Raw genomic sequence first — 17,621 nt, forward strand, 5'->3', positions numbered from 1 at the left:
CCGATCATTGCATCAATGAAAGACATCTCCAGCGCTGGCTTATGCGCGATGTAGCTATCAAGCTCACGCTTTGTGTGAAGCAGATGAGGTCTAATGACACTATATCATCGGACATAAGTTTGTGTTCTTTACAACAAATGCACTCTATCTGTTTTTTGTGGCACATTTCCCACAACTGCACCAAACGTCCGCCGACTTGCGTGCACGGTCCGCACGGTGAAGCATCTGTACCGCGGTCCTTCGCATCAACTTCATCAGAATCATCGCTATCGCTGTCACAATTAACTAAATGGGGATAGTCTGCTTTTAATGGTTCATACAAGTATCCAGTTGCTGAATCTGACAATCTTTCATCGTCCATATTTCGCCCGTTTTCTTTATTATTATCAAGTTCTCAGCATTTGTTTGCGAGCGCTCGACGTTGTTTACATTGGTTTCTGAACACATCCGCTGTGGTTGGCTGTCGATCTATCAACGATGTGACGTCACACCACCGGCGCCATATTCAAGCACCAGTGCAATGAAGCTTGTCGGAGTTGAGGGACTTTGAACAGCCTAAACTACGTATTGTTATTGAATACTGGACCATCAGTGCATGAATAACCTTTAGAAACACATTATCTTTTGATCCGGCTACATATTCGCGATCTCAACAGGTACCCTTTAAGCTCGGTGAGGTCTCAGCTGAGTGGGCTGGATGGTGAGACACCTGCTGTCCTGAGCTGACTCGTGAACCTGCACAGTCTCTCCACACCAGCAGACTCCTCAGTCTCACAGCTCGGTAAGTTACTGCAACTGAACTTTTCCTTTCTTTGCAACAGCATCAGGATGACGAGTTATGGTTTTACATTTTGATTCTGTATGAATTAGTTGCTCGGTCTAATTGAAGATGGAGAAAGAGGGAATAGCTACTTAAAAACAATGACTGTTATAAAGTAGAGTTCTAACAAATCAATTAGTTAATGGACATAAACGTAATCAACTATTTTGATCATCAATTGATTTTTGAATGAAGTTTTCATCCAGAAATGGCAGTTTTTAGCTTCTCAAATAGAGATTTACTGCATGGAAGTGTTTGATATTAAACTGACATGCAATCTTTTGACTTGAGTAACTGGATTCTACATTTCTTCACTATTGTGTGACATTTCATAGGCCAATCTATAAATTGGTTAGTTTAGAAAATAATATTTTGTTATCGGGTAATAAATTACTTTCTGTTATAAGAACTTTTAGTGCTTTAAATCCACTGATATTAAAGTTATAAGAAAGTCAAGTAGTGTAAGAATCTTTAAGTATTGATATTGTGTCCTGTGTATCTTTTGATGGTTATTGATAATATGTATTTCGAAAATAACGAACACAAGGCTTGCAGTTGCAATATTACTTGCCTGAAGCAGTAGCAGTCATCAAGGAGTGAAAAACAATGTGCCTGAAACAAAAAAATGATGGGGTGCTTATGATATATAATGTTCTCAATTTTTTTTTTTAAATACGACTACAGTGGCAATTTAAATAAAAAAATATATAAACATAAGACATCCTTAAAACAATTCCATTAAAGGAACATTGTACAGGCATACATATGAGTGGCTCAACATCACTGCTTCAATCTGTGTTATTCATTTGATGATGCATTTGTTTGAAATTATTGTTACAACCATAATGTGCACTGATTGATCTGATTTTTTTTTCTAGAATAACTTTCCCTTTAAAGTGATACCAACGGTAACACTTTAAGTAGATGTGTGTGAGCATGTGCACATTTTAAACTCACACAATACCCTTTGGAAAAAAAAGAACTAAAAAAACTAGTTTGGTGCTAAAACATTTGTAACTAGAACGGGCACTCGGTAGAGCGCATACCTTCGCATATCAAAAGATTGGGCATTGAATTATGAACATTTTGGCATTAGTTGCATGCCAATTGGATACAAATTTACCGCGCTATGGTAAAAAGAAGACGTTGACCTTTTCATGACCTTGACCTTTGACCCGATCGATCCCAAAATCTAATCAAATGGTCCCCGGATAATAACCAATCATCCCACCAAATTGCATGCGATTCGGTTTAATACTTTTTTAGTTTTGCGAGTAACACGCATACAAATACATAAATAAACTAGAATGGGCACTCGGTAGAGCGCATACCTTCGCATATCACAAGATTGGGCATTGAATTATGAACATTTTGGCATTAGTTGCATGCCAATTGGATAACAATTGACCGTGCTATGGTAAAAAGAAGATTTTGACCTATCCATGACCTTGACCTTTGACCCGATTGATCCCAAAATCTAATCAAATGGTCCCCGGATAATAACCAATCATCCCACCAAATTTCATGCGATTCAAGAAGATGTTGACCTTTTCATGACCTTGACCTTTGACCCGATCGATCCCAAAATCTAATCAAATGGTCCCCGGATAATAACCAATCATCCCACCAAATTGCATGCGATTCAAGAAGATGTTGACCTTTTCATGACCTTGACCTTTGACCCGATCGATCCCAAAATCTAATCAAATGGTCCCCGGATAATAACCAATCATCCCACCAAATTTCATGCGATTCGGTTTAAAACTTTTTTTGTTATGCGAATAACACGCATACAAATAAATAAATATATAAATAAATAAATACACGGCAATCAAAACATAACCTTCCGCATTTTCAATGCGAAGGTAATAAATACACGGCGATCAAAACATAACCTTCCGCATTTTCAATGCAAAGGTAATAAATCATGGAAGCTGGGTGTGGAGTTTTAGCATTATTTACCGATTGAAAACGTGCCATAACCAGCAGTGTGTGTGTGCACATGGAATTGCCCCGGGAATTTATTTGAGCTTCAGTGTTACTGTAAGCCCCCAAGATCCTTACACATCACATTTTTTGGTCAATTTAACAGCATTCATATATACATGTGAGATTTGGTGCGTGCGGTGCATTCCTTACTCGCTCTATTGTTTCATAAGACATTTGCTGTACAGGATGATGGAGAAGGGTTGTCACATCAACATTGCCATGACAGAAGATGTCGACGCCAACGGGATGGCCCGGTCAAAGGACGTCCCAGACGTGGACCCGAAGACGCTGACGTGTGGCTCCACCGTGAGCTTCCACAACATCCAGTACAAAGTTCTGCTGAGGAGCGGCTTCTTCTGCAAAAGGAAAACAAGTCACAGGGAAATACTGTTCGACCTCAAGTCAGTTTGTACAAATTCTAAACTCTCTTTCTTTACCTTTTATTCTTTTTTTCTTTTCCATCTGTCTCTTTATGTCCTCTTCTTTATTTTTTCTTCCCATTCACACACTAACATGGTGCAAAACAAGACCCAAATGGTCATAGAGATCCAAAGGTTTTTTCTCTGTGGTGCATTGAACAGTTGTTGCTTTCTCTAATAATTAGGACATTATTAGACCAAGCAATTTCTTTGGAAACAGGACAAAAAGATTAATTATCGCAGACATTTTTAATTTAGGAGGCAAAAAACGAGAAGTTTTTTTATTGCAAGTCAACATGACTATTGTGTCTTAATCCAAAGTAGAATAATAGTGAATAGACTCATTGGTTCCTTTCTGATGGTATTAAATACAACTGACATTTCTCATGGAAGAATGACTCATTTCACACAAGTTGTTCGGCCTTTTCCCGCCTCTGGGTTAATTAAATGAAATTAAGCATGGTTTCTTGCATATAATCTCTCTGGTGCACTAAAGAGCCGTCTGCCAGGGAAACGAATTAAACACTTTCACGTGATCCACTGTCTGGATTTTATTCAAGTCTTATCATTCCATTTTATATCGCTAACTCTTTCTAAAGTCAAAGAATTTGCTTTTTACATGACCAAATACATTTTTAGTTTTGTTAATATGCAGCTTTTAAGACATGTTTTTTGACATCTGTCAAAACAGCAACATATTTTCCTGGATATTATTTTATTTGGGATCAGGGAGGACAGTTTATTTAGAAATAGCGCAATGATGAAAGTGATTAAAGGGTTTTATCACATGTCCAAGAATCCCTTTCTTTCTTTTTTTAACTCCTCTCAGTCCTTTATTATACAAATTAAAGAATTAAGTGAATATCTTGGGTTATGAATGCAAACAATTTTAATATGCCGTGATCTTTGCATTTCAATTGATGCATCCATGTTGAATTGCTTACAGAGAGTTGTGTGTCATTGTCTTGCAGTGGAATTTTAAGACCTGGCCTCAACGCTATTCTTGGACCTACTGGAAGTGGAAAATCTTCGTGAGTATCACATTGATCTCCAATAAAAAACACATTGAAAATAGTCACGTGTATTTGTTGTATTTTTAAATATTGCTTTGGGTTGTTTTTGTTGAAAGATTCTTGGATATTCTGGCTGCGAGAAAGGATCCTTCAGGTCTCACAGGAGAAGTACTCATTGACAACGCACCACAGCCTCCAAACTTCAAGTCCCTCGCTGGCTATGTGGTTCAGGTGCATCTCAATTGTTTTAATTACTTAAACCTGCATGAACAGATTTATTTGTGTGGCCGGCTGACGTGCACTCTCTGGTTTGGTCCTCACTAACTCCTGAGTCGAATATCTTCAGCTGCTAAATGGTCCGTTATGTTTGACAGCTTGTTGTTAACTTGTCTGGTGTTGATGCTGAGCAGGAAGAGGACAGTATGTGTATTAGAGCTTTTTCACTCAAAACGGCAGCCTTGAATCTAAACAGTAAAGGGCTGTAAAATCAAAACAAAGAGCTGAAAGACACAAAAAGCTGCATGAAGCTGAGGGGAACTGCAGAGTTGGGTGATCGAGCCTTTGTTGATATACAAATAATGATGATAGCAGCTTTAAACACAGAGGTCGCTAGTTTCTAAACACTGTTAGATCATCAAGTCTCTGCATTACTCTGTGGAAATGTCGTAATACTATCGGCCCTGTCTCTGACCTTTGACCTCAAGCTCTTGTCACCTCTTAACAGGAAGATGTAGTCATGGGCATCCTGACTGTGAGGGAGAATCTGCGTTTTTCTGCAGCACTGCGGCTGCCGAGCTCCGTGCTTCAGAGTGAAAAGGAGGCGCGAGTCAATCACCTCATTGAAGAACTGGGTCTCACCAAGGTCGCGGACTCCAAGGTGAAGATTCACACAGTCACCTATCTTCTTATCTAAGACATCTGGTGAGAGCTATGACAGATGTATGCGGCTGTTTGTCTTCAGGTGGGCACACCGTTGACGCGGGGGATCTCAGGAGGAGAGAAGAAGAGGACGAACATCGCCATGGAGCTGATTACTGATCCCTCCGTTCTGTTTCTGGATGAACCGACTACAGGACTGGATGCCAGCACCGCTAACTCTGTGCTGCTGTTGCTGAAAAGGTCGTAAAGAAGCTTCTCTGCCATTCTTCTGATTGTACTGTGGTTTATATTCAGAGTCTCCAGCTTTGTCTGTTCCCCTAAATTAAACCTGTATCCAATACAGTGTAATTTAAAACTGAAAACACTTTAAAACACTTTCTGAAAATAAAACTAAATGATATGTACATGTGTGCCACATAAACTGAATTTCTGGTTTCAATGCATTTTTTGTATATACATTTTCAAGGTCAATAAGGCCAATATTATGTTTTTATCAAGTTTGCATTTAGTGCCTACTGTTCTAAAAAGTTTTTTTAATTTGACATAATTTTTTTTAATGAAATAATGAGCGCCGACTTTGGACAAATTAACAACTAGGTGACAATGTTAGGAAGACTATGCAACTATGACCCATCAAATTATTTTAAAAAACATCTCTAATTATTAAATCAATTCACTGTTTGCTTATTTAATCTACGATAAATTGTTTATTATTGAAAGAGGTAACGCCTGCACACCGACTATATCAAACATACTTCTAATTATAAACATTGTACATCGTCCTATAGAATCAACGTCACATACTTAAAAAAATATTCTGTGAAATTAGAGGAAGAAAAGAGAATAAATCTTTTTAAAAAACCTTTAAAAAAAAACATTGCTCGATCAAATCCCAATAAGAAAAATGTCAATAAAAAGCAAATTTCTTGTATTCATCAAAGTTATTTCACAGAGCAACGGTATATTATGTGGCACGTGTTAGTGACTTTTACAGTCTTAAATTATAATGAATTAATTGATACAGTAAAAATGAGGCAATAGTTTTTTGTTGTTTTGTTTTTGCAATGAGAAGGAATCTTTATTGTATTTATTATTAATATATGTTTTACTATGTGGCTTTTCAGAATGGCCAGTCGTGGAAGAACCATCATTATGTCCATCCACCAACCCCGGTACTCCATCTACATACTGTTTGACACTGTGACTCTGCTGGTCACTGGTAAAATTGTTTATCATGGACCAGGGCCCAACGCGTTGGACTACTTTGCCAACATCGGTGAGGATGTGGAAACGGTTATCACCACATAAGATACCGTCGTACATCTTCATGCTGTCCCTGCTGTTTTTAATGTCACCTGGAAATAAATATAGATGGTTGTGCTGCACAAATTAATTTTAGATCGTAATCATTGTGATCTCTCTTCCAGGCTACCACTGTGAGCCCCACAACAACCCGGCTGACTTCTTTCTCGATATATGTAATGGAGACTTCAACAGCACAGCCATTAACAAAGGCCATGGCACTAGAGGTAGTGTCCTTTTAAAAATAATATTGTCTAGAAGATGTCCGAAGCAAAAACTGTCTGTCTGCATCGTAGGATGGATTTTTAAATAATAAAAAAAAATTGTCCAAATAAAAGATAGAATAGGAATTTGACATAATTGTCCTTACTTTAAGCCTGTGTTTTACTTCTTTTAAAAAGCCTTTATTTACTATTTAGAAAGCATTCTTATGCCATTTTTTGATATCTGATGAGTGTTTTTATTTGAGTTATATATTTAGCACCTTTCACCAAGTTCTTTGTGAGTGTTTATGAAAGGCATTAAGGCCAGATATAAAATAAACACAAGAAATACAAATACACATATATTAGATATCGAAATATCAAAATTAGAAGATAGAAATAAACTAAAATTGAATAAAACAGACGAAACAGAGCATGACAAATTACAGATCACAGCGGAACACCATTTGTAAATGCTAAAACGCTGGTGATAATAAAAACCTCTCTGTTTTATTTTTGTATTATTTGCAAGAGGAAGAGCAACGTGTTTTACTCACACATCATTAAACTCTTTTATAGTCTAAATATTCATCCAGTTCACAATGAAGGTCTACACCATGCTTATTATTTTTTTATCCAATGCTAACTACAGACCGATCTCTAACCTCCCCTTCCTCTCCAAGATCCTTGAGAAAGTGGTCGCAAATCAGTTGTGCGACTTTCTACATCATAATAGTTTATTTGAGAAATTTCAATCAGGATTTAGAAAACCCACAGCACGAGACGGCACTGTGAAAAAATTACAAATGACTCTTAATGGCAGCAGATAAAGGACTCCTCTGTCCTGGTCTTGTTAGACCTTAGTGCTGCATTCGACACATTGACCATGACATCCTGTTGCAGTCGATTGGCATTTCAGGCACGGCACTAATTTGGTTTAAATCCTTTATCAGATCGATCTCAGTTTGTATTTGTAAACGATGACGCCGATAACACCCAACGTTAATCACGAGTTTCCACAAGTTCTTGTGCTTGGAAATTTTATTTATTTATACATGCTTCCTTTGGGCAATATTATCAGAAACAAACATATAAACTTTCATTGTTATGCAGATTGACACTCAATATATTTATCGAGAAACCAGAGGAGAGCAAAAACAACTCTGTAAAATTCATAACTTAAAAAAAAAACATCAACTTCTTGATGTTAAACCCAGACAAACCAAGTAGTTTTTTGGCCCTGAGCACCTCAGAGATGTGGATTCTGTAGACGGCATTGCCCTGGCATCAACACCACTGTAAGATCTCTGGGCGTTATCTTTTGATCGACTTGTCCTTAACTCCACCGCAAAAAAAATCAAGACTGGATCTTCATCTCATCGTAATATTTCAAAATCTCAAAAGATGCAGAAAAAATTTGTTCACTGTTTTTTACTGACTGACTGGATTACAACAACTCCTTAGGCTGCTGCTCTAATAAGTCTCTCCCTCCCCTGAGTTGAGAAAGAATGCTGCAGCTCAGCAAAACTAAGAAAAGAGAAAGAATCACTCCCTGCACACACTGCTGCTAGCACTCTCCCAGTAAAAAAAAAATCAAATCAAAATTCTTCTTTTCTTCTGATACCTTGATTGGTGATGATATTCCATTCTTTCTTAGCTTGTCATTGTCTTGTGTCACTAAGAGCAGACCTACTTGACTAAATGCGGCTTGACTTTGTTCCTAGAGTCTTAAAAAGTAGAATGGGAGCCAGAGCTTTTATATTATCAGCTCTTTTTATGGAACCAGCTTCAATTTCAGTCCGCAGACACAGCACAGTCACCTCGTTTAAGAGTAGACTTAAGACCTTCCTCTTGAGTTAGGTTTATAGTTGTTGCTGAATCAGGTTTGCTGGTCCAGCCCCCCTTTGATGGCTTGCTATAGGCTTATACGGGCCGGGCGGAGTACCTATTTCTTTTCTTTTTTTTCTCCTTTCTCTTCCTTTTCTCCTTCATACGCAATTGCTCTGCTTTCTCCCGCTAGTCCCCTTTTTTTTTCTCTCATGGGGGTCATGGGACCCTATCATACGACATCGATCTATCTGATGGATGGATCTGGGGATCATATGCCTGTCCTGCCGATGACTACATCCACTGTCCTGTTGAGACTCGCCATCTGCCTGATGGATCGTGGAGGTTCCATCGGAATATGCCTACTATGAACTATTCATACACTCTGTCATATTCATTGAATGTATTTTAACTCTAAATCTGTCCTTCTGTACACATTACATCTATTGCATCTGTCCATCCTGGAGAGGGATCCTCCTCTGTTGCTCTCCTCCAGGTTTCTTCCTTTTTTCCCCTGAAGGGTTATTTGGATGTCTATGTGTACAGATTGTAAAGCACTCCGAGACAAATTTGTAATTTGTGAAATTGGGCTATACAAATAAACTGAATTGAATTGAATTCATGGGATCTTTAGTGTCTAGAAGAGTCTTTCTAGTTCTTACATCTGTCACGTTCCTCCTGTGCATGGCCAGATTTGGACTTTCAGGAGCTCATCGACTCCAGGCAGATGATCGAAGAGAACCTGGTGAAGGAGTACAGGAACAGCAGCTACTCCAGCAACACGAGAGCTGAGCTGGAGCGCATCGTCAAGGAGAAGAAGTGTATCTCAGATTCAACATCCGACACCGTCACCTACAACACCTCCTTCTTCCACCAGCTACGTTGGGTTTTCACGAGAACCTTCCAAAGCCTCATACTGAACCCACAGGTGTCTTTGTCCCAGGTATACATCCCTATTACTCACCTCATCATCAATATAGGAATATGATGAACTTGAAGCCATCTGTTGTTTTATTATTATTGCAATGGACATATTGTCATATAAATTATAAAATAAATAACAGAGCACATCTTTAATAAATTATTCTTCACTTCTCAAACTTGCTGACTTTTGCCCAGAATCTTGTAGGAAGATTCTTTGTTAACCTTTTGACAGATTTAAGGTCGCGGTTTCCCCGTTTACCGCCAAGCACACTGGCTGCTAGCTGTAGTTTCATATTTACACATTTATTCTCCTCTGAATTTCTTCTGGTGGCAGCAGCTGCATCTGCAAGTGTTTAAACAATGACATCTCCATGACAAGTGTGATAATATATGCTCCAAATGGAGAAAAAAAACTATGCAGAATACTTAATTCTCTTATTTGTATTGATCTGAGATTTAAAACTCCGTGGATTTTTTACATCACGTCTCAAGTGAGTTAAATAAGCTTTGACGGATGCATTTTTAATAAACATCTCAGTTTTCAGATTTAAGGTTAAAGGTTTAAACATGAGGTTGTGCCACTATCACTGTTACTTTGTTCTTACACCCCAAAGAGTTAAAATATCCGAAAAATAATCTGTCAGTGCTGTTATCATCTTCAACAGGATGCATAGACAGCACTTTGGAGGGGTTGAGACTTAATGCTCTCATTAGTCACCCCATGGCGGCAAAATGCCGTCAGAAGTCTCCTCACTTTAAGAATTGTTAACAGCTACTTGGCCCTAAATAAATCAAAATAATCCTACAAGAGAGGCTCTAGGTGGCGTGGGTGCGATAATCGGCTTTGGTGACTGTTGCGACCCGACTCTTGCCTCTTTGGGCTAGGATCTGAACTGATATCATATCTGGACAAAGCCCCTTGGCCCTGGTCGGGGACTCATCACATGATGCCTTCATGAGCTATCACTCCACTGCCCCGCTTTCACATGAGGGGCTGCGGGGAATGAGGTGAAAAAGCTTCAACCTTATTAGTTTATCCCTTCACCCTGGGAACCACTTAGTCCCATCATAATCTGTAAATTTGTTAGGCTTAAAACTTGTGTCGCTTTAACTTTTCTCACTCTTCAACATTGTCCTCCCCCACCACCAGTTCTGGTTCCAGCGCCGTGGAGGATGATTTCATGATTAGCTTGTTCTTTGCAAAGTGTTGTACGGTGACCTGAATGACGGCCACAAGCCAAAACCGTTTTTCACACAGTAAATTTGTTCTTCCCAGCATTGATAGGGTTTTGACCCCGGTTGCTAATTTAAAAAAGCAGATCTTTCAAGTTTGTCACTAATGCTTCCATTCAAATTATGTGGATTTCTTTGTGCAGATTATGGTCAGCATTTTCCTCGCCCTCTTTGTTGGACTCCTTTTCTCCAATGCCAAAAATGATGCGAGTGGTCTGCAGAACAGGTGAGAAACCTGCGGAAATACTGCACGTGTCCTCTCAAATCCTCTGTTTTCATCCATCCAAATATATTTACTGCACAGAAGTCCATGGCTACCAATGAGGATGGTGAGGTCATGGCCTCCGTATCTTTTCTGGTGATTGGTAATCTGGTAATTACACTATGAAAAACTATCACAACGCGTCATTCAATATATTTTTGGGACGCGGCTTTTTTGAGGCATTTAAAACATTTGAAGAGACTTTTTTTGTTTTTTTAGAAAGGGGGACTTGGAAACCATGACTTTAGTCATTTTATAATAATGGAATAATACGTTATAATAGCTAACCATAAAAAAACACGCCCAAAAATCACTCACTCAACTGTCAGGTAGCAAAATCAATGGGTTAACCAAGACTGTTGAAGGTTGACGAAAGACACATTAGAGAAACTTTCCACAAGCACAAGGTCTCACAATCATTGGCATAGACCTCTTCCATGAACATGATATCATTTAAAAACTGTATTTATACACTGCAACTGGTCTGAGTTGTTTTGAAGTCAGTCATTTACTGTTAATAAAGAAGTGTTAAAAGTAGAGTTCCTGCATGGCTAATCCTCTTACCGTGTTTTATTGGGCACAACCTGGTACTCAAAAACTCAGTGAAGCACATTGTAGATCTCAATAGTCTCCCTCTTTTTTTCTGTGTATGGTTCAGTGAAATATAAGGACCTAATGTCATTGGTTCAGTGAAATATAAGGACCTAATGTCATTATATTTCATGGTCAATGCTTAAGCAGTATAGCTGACACCAGTGTACACGGCTTAAATGTCTCAAGTTATTCAGACCTCCCTCCTTTTGTGCAGGGACAAAGTGGAGTCAGTCCCCCTTTAACAATATTAATTCTAATAATTTAAATATAAAGGTAACAGGAGGGTGAAACATTGAATCGGCATCAAATGACCTTAAGTCCCTGCATGTACATGTGGAGTCAATTCTTGTCGGTGTAATAGGAAACTATTTCATTTACAAAGCATGTTTCATTAGAGTTAAACTTAAAATAAACTATTTAGATGTTATGGTACCTACTTATTCAAGTAGTCCATTTTCTGGACCCCAGTAAATAGTTCAGCCCATAACCTGCTGTAGAACCAACATGTGTTACTTTTATATGTACACTTTGAAGACATAGATAGATATAGCAAGACATGAAATATTGATTAAACCAAGCGAACAGGCTGCTGGCTGTAGTTTCATATTTACCTTTCAGATATTAGAATGTCCTACAGTTTTAAGGATGCGTTGATTGATCAGCCACCAGTTGTTATTGACATAAAAAAATAATTTGATCGATGGTCTCTATAGAGGCCAATCCGATTTTTTATGAAAACGTTTTCAATACAAATGTTCCTGCTTTCTTGCCTGCTCTTTCATTCCCTCTGGACACACACACACACACACACACACACACACACACACACACACACACACACACACACACACACACACACACGCAGACCAGCCTAAAAGGGCAGGTAAAGGTGAAGGACTAAGGCTTGCAGTAATAACAAGACAAAGACGTGGACGCTATGACAGGAGGGCACACCACACGATCTGGATGGTCACTTATTCTCGAGAATCCATGAAGGGGATTGTGAACAAGGTGTGTGTGGCGATCAGGGGGCGGAAACAGACTGTGGACAGCTGCTGGACAGGGAGGGAATGGCAGGTTCTGAAATGACATAAAGTTAAGTATATTAGACTTGTGAGTCACGAATAAACATAACTTGATATCATTTCATCTGACACTCACACACTGGCTACTGGGTAGTAAATGAGCTCCAGCTTTCATTTTGTTTGTCTGGAAAATACCAGTTGTTATTTACCAAACTTCAATCCCTTTCTTTGTTTTCCTTTGTCATTCGCTTTGTATTCGATAATACATATCATCGGTGTGCTCTTTCTCACTGTGAACATCTGGAACCAGCACCTGTGGTATTTGTGGAATATGATATGGAATGTTGCAATAATGCCGAAGAGAGACTCAATGATCAGGTTTTGTTTCTCTGTTCTAACAGGGTGGGCGTCTTCTTCTTCATCACAATCAACCAGTGCTTCAACACCTTGGCTTCAGCTGAGCTCTTCATCACCGAGAGGAAGCTGTTTGTGTATGTAATAGAGGTTGAGGGTGGGGGGGGGGGGGGGGGGTACTCAGTGTGTTCCTGTCTTAAATACAAGGCAGACTTTAGATTTTTAATTAGATATTTATTATTTTTGATAGTCTTTCCAGAAAGCAGTTTACCACTCTATGAATAATACTTCAAAGTATTCCCAAGTACTCCCCACAAAAGTTATCTCTCTAATATGTAACACAACCCTGTGAGCTACGGGGGGGGGGGAACTCTTCCAAATAATCCAGCCACGTAACTATCCATTCATAAAATTAAATTGCACACTTTGGGATCCTCCTTCCCTCAGGAAAACATGCCAACATTAATGGTTTGTACGAGAGGCATTTTAAAATACAACAGAAGTAATCCCGGCCCGTCACAAACCACAGAGCAGAACACCTGCAATGGTAATTAAATATAACATATTCCAACGGTCTAATCCACGGCCGGGGTATCGGACAGATTAATCATCTGTCAATTTAATCGTGCTCCAATCTATAGTTATAATATCAGCCTTTCAAAATCCACTACTGGTCGCCCTCTAGTTTGTAATCAAGTCAAGAAGTCGTGCAGGACACTGACATCATGATGTCATCTATGTGGATAATTAAAAAAAATACATTTGGAATAAGTGTGTCGTGCTAGAATTGTATTCCTTTGTGTGTGTGTGTGTGTGTGTGTGTGTGTGTGTGTTCTTGTGACAGGCATGAGTACATCAGCGGCTACTACAGAGTGTCGGTCTACTTCATCTCTCTGATCCTGGCTGACTTCGCTCTGCACACCATCACCTCGGTTGTCCTCTGCGTTATTGTCTACTTTATTATTGGTAAGATTGACAGATGCATGAACTAATTAATGTGTGGAAGTGTATAGCACTGGATTGAATACTGAATTTGAATGCTCAGTGTTTCAGTCTAGACAGTAGAGGAGTGCTCTCAGTGGAGAGCAGAGCTCCAGGTGCTTCTCCCTCTTCACTCCCAAAGGAAGAAGAGTGGAATTTCACTCAGTTTTCACTCCTTTACAGCCAAACTGGCAACAAAGGCAACAAAAACAAGGATTTATTCATCTTGTATCATGCCTCACTTTTGATTGGAACATATAAGGTGGGAAATTAAGCTGCAGATGCTCCAGTTCAAAATAAAACCAAACTTGAATATGGATGTCAGTTTTTGAACCACGCCAATAGCTCAAATGTGGCCTCAGGCTTGTCTTTTTGCACAGTTTATTGCCGGAAATGCCTTTTGCCACTAAGACAGTTGTTCATCATTTGCAGCCGCTAGCGACTCGTAAAAAAGTTAGTAATGGTAGAAAATATATAATATAATATATAAAAAGTGTGAGGTCCTTGAGCATCGTCGTAAATGAGCACAGGAAATATCATGCTGATTAGTCCAGGAGTAGCAGACACGACAGAATGCATGATCTCCCCACAGTTTACACTTGGCGAAGATAATAATGTGTGTGTGCGTGCGTGCACCCTCAGGGCTCAAATCCACAGCTGCAGCCTTTTTCATCTTCACGCTGACCGTGACTCTGGTGTGCTACACGGCCACAGCCCTGACGATGGCCATCTCAGCCGACCAGAGCTTCGTGGCTCTCGCCAACGTCTAAATAACCATCACCATTATCTTTATGATGGTGAGAGACACAGCTGCATAGGGACAACTCAGATATGCACACACATTGGTTTCAAGAACAATGACTGGCTTGAGCTTTTCCGTTAGTGATGTCAAAATGTTGAGTTTGTGTTGTGTTTTCAGATCTTCACCGGTCTGCTGGTGAATTTACCCAGCTTGCCGGTCTGGCTGTCTTGGTTGCGATACTTAAGCATTCCTCGCTACTGCTTTGAAGTAAGTCACGATTAAATGTTTTGACAAGAAGACCTGCAATAAAATAATTGTGAGAACTAAATGTTTATAGTTCAAGAGAAATAAATTATTACAACCAAAAAAATACATGTGTTTAATACAGATTTGATCTTCACCAGGTATGAAGGTTTATACTGTGTCTCCTGGTGAAACAGGATTTGGTCCCAAATTGAGCTAATAATTATGTGAGCACACACAATATACAATGTTTAAAAATAACAAGTTCTACATTTAATAAATATGAATGCAAGCTAGATATTAATTGTCTAAGCCAACACCAAAATCATTAGTGACTAAAAGCTGAAAAAGATTTGTTGCCCGCCATTATTTTTTAAATTTATTTATGTATTTATTATTTTCAGCAACAACAATTATTTGGACAATAACATATAACAATCAGCAACAATCAACACAGTGCAATAATTGAAACATATTAAATGTACAGAGGAATACAAAATATAAAACAGAATGCCCAGACTAAAAGGTAACAGTAAGTTTAAAAATTGTAATGTAAGTTTAAGTAACTCAAAGTCCACTTACTGGCTTCTTACCGAGCTCTCAGTCCGAGTCACTGGTTCCTTCTTTGCTGATAAAGATGTGAGATGCAGTAGCTCTCTGTCTTGTTACTTATTGGTCAATATTAAATGCTGATACTGATACACCTGCATTAAACTGATATCAGCCTATAGATTGGCCCTGATTTATCAGGCTTTAATAATGTGATCCCTTCTTTCTCCCTGTTCACAAAGCCTACCTGATGATGATGTAATATTGTAATACTGATAACAATTATGATCTGTGCATATGCTACACTATAGCCTCGTTATATTTATAGATACATTTTATTGCCAAGTAGGCTTTGATGTACACGCGTTGGAGTTTTGGTGCACAACAAACATAGAAAGAGTTAAACAAAAACTAAAAACGATTTTGCCCAAGACACATTTTTTTGGACAATGATAATTAGTAACGCTATGACCTCATTCCTCCATTGATCAACACAGACCAGCATGCCGTCTCAGTCTAGTGTCTAATCTACTGTATTGACTAAGACCTGCTAAGCATTTTATTGATTACGTTGTCTATGTTTAGGCCTTGGAGATTAATGAGTTTGTGGGTTTGAAATTCTGTGACGAGGCTGTGATCCAAAGCAGCAACATGTCCCATGTAGTGACCAACAGCAGTATGACGTCCGGCGGCCAGATGTGAGTAGACCTGCATGCTTTATGATCTGCTTGTATCTTACTGGTTTACACCAAAGGGGAAAAATTAAGACTCCTCCAGTCGAGCTAGTTCACCGTGTTTCGTGTTAAAAGTGAACATTGTTCCAGTCATAGGCATCATGCCAGTGGACACACATTTCTTAAATCTGCTTGAATATTGATATATACCGTGCAAGTGACCACTTGGGATTGTTCTTTCAGCTGTACAGGAGAGCAGTATCTGGAGCACATGGGAATAGAGTACAGCACCTGGGGATTGTGGCAGAATCATGTGGCGCTGATCACTCTGATGTTCATATTCCTCATCATCGCTTATCTGAAACTCCGCTACATCAAGAAATTTACTTAAATGTGTGATTATGCATCTTTTATTTTTGGCTTCAATGAACCAGGCCAATAGCTGTTCACTGAGCACTTCACCTGTAAAATAATAGTATACCATTATTTGCTTTTGTGCAGTTAGATCTAGATAACTGAAACCACTGTCATATCTAGATACCAGAGTATTGATCTTCTCATCGAACTCAAAGTGAATAAGCAATTTTTTCCCAAAACATCTCTTTTTTGTGTGTGTTTATGTTTAACATTTATATAGTGTCATATCCCATACGGCTAAAAGAAAAACCTGCAAACTGGTGAAGGGCCAAGCTGGCTGCTGGGTCTCAGGTGGGAACACTCTCCTGTGAAAATGTCATTCATGACTTCAGCTGGTTGGCACATGCAGGGATGTGATGAGGCCAAACAGTTGCACTCATATTGACTCTCATCAGGGGTATTCTCACATCCACTGTGGACACTGACAATGGCCGGTCCGTGACTCTTTGTTGAGGAGATCAAAGTCAGCTTAAAAGGTGTTGAGTTATCTGTGTGGCCTCCCACACGGGGTGCGGCTACTGCTTTTGTAACCTGCCACATTCTGGATCGCCTGTCACATATATTTAGTGTTGCTGGTCCTGAGGTCTCTCTTGACGCCTCCGCTTTGCCTCTTTGGTGCCAGTTTTAAATCTTGCTCCAGGGCGATGCTTTCTGCTTTATTCTTCACGCTTCATTGTCACCTGATGAAAAAGCAGCTTTTTGGGGATAGAGCCCTCTTCTCTCCTCTCCAGCCATTCAGGCTTTCTTGTTGGGGACTGATTTGAGTGTCTTTGTGATCACCACATCATTAACACACTTGCTGATATATGATGTCACTGTGGATGTATAGTCCTGAACATTGATGTTGTTCTCCTGGCTGATCCCTGAGATGTCTGTACAGTCTTAATGGCTTAATCTGTCAACAATGAAACTGGTTTTTTTTCCTGATGGTTTGGTTGGTTTAATCCGCTGGGAGAAGGTGGGCAGCAGAAGCAAGAACACATGGTCTGGTGATCCAAGTCGGAGCAGGGGAGTGCTTTTTAGCTGCCGGGAATATTTGTACCAGCACAGTCCAGGAGGATGTTTCCTCTTTTGGAGACGTGAAAATGCTGGTGGAATTTAGGTCAAACAGATCGGAGCTTTGTTTGGTTAGAATCAACTGCTATAATAAAATATACCACCCATTTATATT

General features: G+C 39.2%; 1 protein-coding gene across 1 annotated transcript; it reads left to right on the plus strand.

The window, feature by feature from the left end:
* Positions 1 to 2,995: 2,995 nt before the first annotated feature.
* LOC130190768 (broad substrate specificity ATP-binding cassette transporter ABCG2-like) lies at positions 2,996 to 17,377 on the plus strand. Its single transcript, XM_056410362.1, is given in 15 exon segments — positions 2,996 to 3,210; positions 4,200 to 4,259; positions 4,358 to 4,472; positions 4,966 to 5,118; positions 5,203 to 5,360; positions 6,245 to 6,396; positions 6,548 to 6,649; positions 9,145 to 9,395; positions 10,753 to 10,835; positions 12,892 to 12,981; positions 13,689 to 13,810; positions 14,468 to 14,622; positions 14,745 to 14,834; positions 15,945 to 16,057; positions 16,277 to 17,377. Coding segments are annotated over 15 exon segments (2,007 nt in total). The 3' UTR covers positions 16,425 to 17,377.
* Positions 17,378 to 17,621: the final 244 nt, after the last annotated feature.

This window comes from Pseudoliparis swirei, chromosome 24, assembly GCF_029220125.1.
Source record: "Pseudoliparis swirei isolate HS2019 ecotype Mariana Trench chromosome 24, NWPU_hadal_v1, whole genome shotgun sequence".
Classification (NCBI taxonomy): domain Eukaryota; kingdom Metazoa; phylum Chordata; class Actinopteri; order Perciformes; family Liparidae; genus Pseudoliparis; species Pseudoliparis swirei.